We start from the raw sequence: 5,160 nt of genomic DNA, 5'->3' as shown, positions 1-5,160 counted from the left end.
TTAAGTAAACCATCATTATAAATGAATTAATCTTGAATTTCAATCTCACCCTATTAGTATCTATATATTATTTATAATACCATTTTTGTGTTATGGTTCAAAGACTTACAATATTAAATTTAAATGTCTGTCTGCCAGAAAAGGTGATTCGAACCTCCATGTTTGGCTTGACGAGCGAACGCTTTCACTACAGTGCTAAACCGTCACTGTTGTATCAGCCACATAGTACAACCGTACACATACTGTTACAGTTAACTGTACACATACAGACCAATGCCATGAACTGTGCATATTTCATGAACTTGGTGCCTTTCGATAAATAAGGAACGGAAAATTAAGCAGAAAGTGTGTGATTGTAGATAAAATGATTCCTCACAAATGTGCAAAATTTCACTTCAATCCTTCCAAAATTACATTCATGAAAAGTATTCATGCCACACTAAATTACAATGCAAATCTATGGAAATTACGTCAAGTGTCCGAATATAACTTGCACGGGTCTGTACATTAGCCCAGGTCTCAATGGCTAATGGGCGGTCGGGTAGCCTTGTGGTGTAACAGTTTGGCTGTATCACAAAACACCACTACATTGCCGATATGGCTGCAGTTGTTTCGCGAGTGGACTGCGTTTGTTTACATTTGAGATGCAGTTCCTTCAAATTTGCTGTAATTCCTTAAATCACTTAGGGCGGCCTGGATCTGCGCAACTGGGAACCGATGACATATGTCAAGCAAGTCAGCGACCCTGACCACCCGATCTCGGTAGTCGCCTCTTACAACATGCATAGTCACCTTTTATGGTAAGCGTGGGTTGCTGAAGGCCTGTTCTGCCCCTTTCTTCACGAGTCGAATATTTGGATATATAGTCTTCATAAACAAAGCAAGCGACGTTTCAGAATAGTTTATTAATACTGCTCAGAAAGACGTTTCATTGAATACACTGAAAGGAATACATATATGTAGGATAATATGTAGGATATATCACTCTACATTTATCACATTTCGCCCGACAAGCTCACAGCGCTTCCGTGTACAGTCACAAAAAGCACGCACAAAACAAACACAAAATGGCTGCAGAATGAATTGTTATGAAGTATGAATCGTGCGAATTGTTTTACAAAGATGCGATTAGGTCCATGAGACTAATAAAAAGAAATTATACTGGTGTCATTTGTATACTGACACCATCATGAATGAAAGAGCATGGTTTTACGCCGGTTTTAGCAATATCAGGTCTGGGGACGTCAGAATGGGCTCCAAACATTGTACCCATATGGGGAATTGAACCGGGTCTTCAGCATGACGAGCGGAACCTCTAACCACTAGACCACCACACGCCCGGAATGAGTGAAGCACTGAGATAAACATACATGGGTAGGATATATACAATATGAATATGATCCAGGTGGTCTGAATGCAATATATATTTTATGCACCCTGCCGTTTAAATGAATTCAGCGACGGGTTCCTTTTGCAGATGTCGTAATTTCCGTATCGTGGCGTAAAGTAGTACAGCAGACTAGCTATTCTCGAAACGTTCGTAGCCCTACGAACTTCTTAAACCCATTCTTAACACATTGGCTACGATCAAAGTTAAGAATTCTTACGTCTACGAACGTTACGAGAATAAGTCCACTGAACTGTTATTAAAAGCTGGCATCTGATTGACTATTAACCAATGTTTCACAAAATACCCGTGAAGATCCGGGTTAGAATTGGTCTTCCGTTAACCATGCTTGTCGTAAGAGGCGACTAACGGGATTCCATGGTAGGACTTACAAATGTCATTGTGGGTCTACACTCATGATGTTGATCACCGGTTTCCCTGGTCCAGAGTCGAGTATTTACAGACCGCCACCATATAGCTTGCATATTGCTGATAACGGTGTAAAACAACAAACGCACTTCACAAAAATTCTTTTACACAGCAACGAAGTGTGATTATCCATGTCGACTTGTGGTTGATCGGCAGTAACATAAAAATGATATGCTGTATTCTAGATATGAAACACAAACTTGCTTTTTTTGTCCATGAGATAAATTTGTATGTACAACTCTCAATGAATTTACATTCACTGATTATTCGAACAAATGTGACCCTGTCATTCTTCAAAGACCTATTCAGATCATCTGAACTCGGGGAGGGTCTACCACTTGTGGCCAAATATTCCGTGGTGGTGATGATGATCGTGATGATGGTGATCATGGTGTCCGTGGTGGTGGCGGTCATGGTGATGAGAGTCGTGGTGATGGTGGTGGTCACTGTGTCCGGTGAGGCCCCTGAGGACGGCTCCAGCTGCCATTCCGAGAGCTTCACCCACGCCCACGTGATGGTCATGGTGGTGGTCGTGTTTTTCCTGAGAAGGATGACGTCATATGGTATTTTAATACGTCATGATGACGTAACAGACGAGTGGATTGTTAGGTAATCAATGTATGTAACTTTGCATGATCTGAGTATTCTTCTAAAGGATCATCACTCTGGAGAGAGAGAGAGAGAGAGAGAGAGAGAGAGAGAGAGAGAGAGAGAGAGAGGAGGGAGATAGATTGAGAAAGACTCACCTTAACTAGTCTGCCATCTTTATAAACGCTTTTACAGTGACCGTCATCATACACAGTCTTGGTGTGCCCATCCTTGTAGACAGTTTTAGTATTTCCGTCCTTCACAACCACCTTATCTCCCCCTGGATATCCGGGGTATCCTTGCGCAGCACCTGCTGGGTATCCGCCTGCTGGGTACCCGCCTGCCGGGTACCCGCCTGCTGGGTATCCAGGATAGGCGCCTGCGGGAGGCTGATTAGGATAGCCGGGGTAACCTGAATAAGAACAATTCACCCAGTCAGTATTAAATTTAATACAGGGCGACTCGTTACGCCTACCGCAGAGAGAAGGTCAATGTTTACTAATTGAACGGATTTGAAACTAAATCTGTGACACTGCTAAGCATTACAGTGCTACATTATATGTGCATATTGGAGTTCATGTTCCTAAATAGACATTCTCAGTGTCACGATGAGCTCAGATGAAATATTTACTTCCCTTATATCACCAGGTATATGTTACTGCGTCTTGCGAAATTGTTAAATATGCTCAAGTCAAGTTGTAAACACATATATAATTTTCCTTTTTTCGCCTTTTTGAACTATTATAAATTTGAATTTAAAATATTTAGATTTTTAAATATTTAAAATATTTAGAGAATATCCGAAAAACATGTTAAAGTAAGTGAGTTTGGAAAACGCAGCAATATCATGGCGGTTGACACCAGACATTGGCTCCACACATTGTACCCATGTGGAGAATCGAACTCGGGTCTTATACGTGACGAGCGGACGCTTTGACTGAGAAAGTTTAATATCAAATGTGATATGTTGTATTTGTCAACTCAAAAGTGAGTATGATTTTACGCCCCTTTTATCAATATTCCTGCATCATCTCTGCGGGGTCATCGTCGACGTGACAATTAGGTTACCCAGCCGCCTCAGCTTCTGTAAATACTGCTCCGCAGTGATATTGCTGGAACATTTGCTTAAAGCGGCGTAAAACTATACTCACTGACTCTAGAACACATTGCGTATTGAAAACCTTTGCACATTCACCTGAAGACATCTAAAACATTAACAAACGATTGTCAATTTTGTTTTGACAATCCATCATACTATTCATATCCAAGTATATCATATTCCATTGCCAGTTGAAATCGAAGCGTGAGTATAGCTGCATAATTACCTGGATAATTACTCATGCTCACAGAAGAAGTAGATGTCTATGTCTGCCTCGGGTTGACGGGATGAATGACAGACTGTTATAAACACAGTGTATATATACAACACCGCGGCTGTGATTCAGCGTGGTGAAATAGACACGATAAGGAAAATGATGCGTGGGGTGTGTGTCACATGATTCGCGTCAGGTCACATGACGTCCCTGTTTTTCATCAGTTGTGTTGAAATTGATCTGTATCACATACACAAAGTAGGTTAGCCAGACAATTGCTGATTAAACTTTGTTATCGTAAGGTGTACTTAACCTGAACTCTGGGCTATTATGCAATAACATCTACACATATGATGTTATTTTTTTATTATGATCATTAGGTGTCAATAATAATCGAATTGTTTTCGTTAAAGATGGAATCAGAAATACATAGGGTGTGACAGAGACATGTAAATGATGGAATCTGGACCAGACGCGCCGCCATCGTTAAAGATGGAATCAGAAATACATAAGGTTATCATCATCATCATCAATCAAACATATATATGAACATGACATATGAATGTTTAACAAAAATTAAAACTATTTTATGCTTTCTATTTATACGTGTCCTTTTACGTTTAATAACGTTCGAAAGTTTCGCCTTATTTTGGAATAACAATCAGACCATCCAGTTTGAATCTGGATACTCCAACATTAGTAGTTGAGTGAGTACATGTATATACACATGGCCTAAAGTACAGCTTGAAGTGACACAATACGTTGTCAATGGCAAGAAAGACAGCAAATGATATGTTACTCATCTTCAACACAACGTAAATTACAATAGCAACATAAAGTATATACAGCTGTGGCAGCCCAGTGGTAGAAACGGAGTCTATTCCCCGCCTGGTTAGGCGACGGTGGGGGTAGTCTGGTGGTTAAAGCGCTTGCTTGTTACGGGTTCCATTCCCCACATGGGTACAATGTAGGAAGCCCATTTCTGGTTCAAAGCCGTGGACATACATGTATTCATACACAGGCCTACATAGTCATACACAGGCCTACATAGTCATACACAGGCCTACATAGTCATACACAAGAGTACATACTCATACACAAGCCTATATAGTCATACACTGGTCTACATAGTCATACACGAGCCTACATAGTCATACACAGGCCTACATAGTCATACACAAGCCTACATAGTCATATACAGGCCTACATAGTCATACAGAGATCTACATATTTATACACTGGGCTGCATAGTCATACACAAGCCTACATAGTCACACACAAGCCTACATAGTCATACACAAGCCTACATAGTTATACAAAAGCCTACATAGTCATACACAACTACACATAGTCATACACAGGCCTACATAGTCATACACAGCCCTACTTAGTCATACACAGGCCTAGATAGTCATACACAGGCCCACTTAGTCATACACAAGC

At 40.7% G+C, this 5,160-nt stretch overlaps 1 protein-coding gene across 1 annotated transcript; it reads right to left on the bottom strand.

Moving 5' to 3' along the window:
• Nucleotides 1-886: 886 nt before the first annotated feature.
• On the bottom strand, nt 887-3,894 carry LOC137281418 (transcription factor MafB-like). The gene is made up of 3 exons (XM_067812632.1): nt 3,730-3,894; nt 2,563-2,816; nt 887-2,357 (listed from the first exon to the last, which is right to left on the bottom strand). The coding sequence occupies exons 1-3, from the start codon at nt 3,743-3,745 to the stop codon at nt 2,148-2,150; spliced, it is 480 nt and encodes a 159-aa protein (XP_067668733.1). The 5' UTR covers nt 3,746-3,894; the 3' UTR covers nt 887-2,147.
• Nucleotides 3,895-5,160: the final 1,266 nt, after the last annotated feature.

The sequence above is a fragment of the Haliotis asinina genome, chromosome 4 (genome assembly GCF_037392515.1).
Source record: "Haliotis asinina isolate JCU_RB_2024 chromosome 4, JCU_Hal_asi_v2, whole genome shotgun sequence".
NCBI lineage: Eukaryota > Metazoa > Mollusca > Gastropoda > Lepetellida > Haliotidae > Haliotis > Haliotis asinina.
This window is presented reverse-complemented; position numbering and strand designations above follow the sequence as displayed.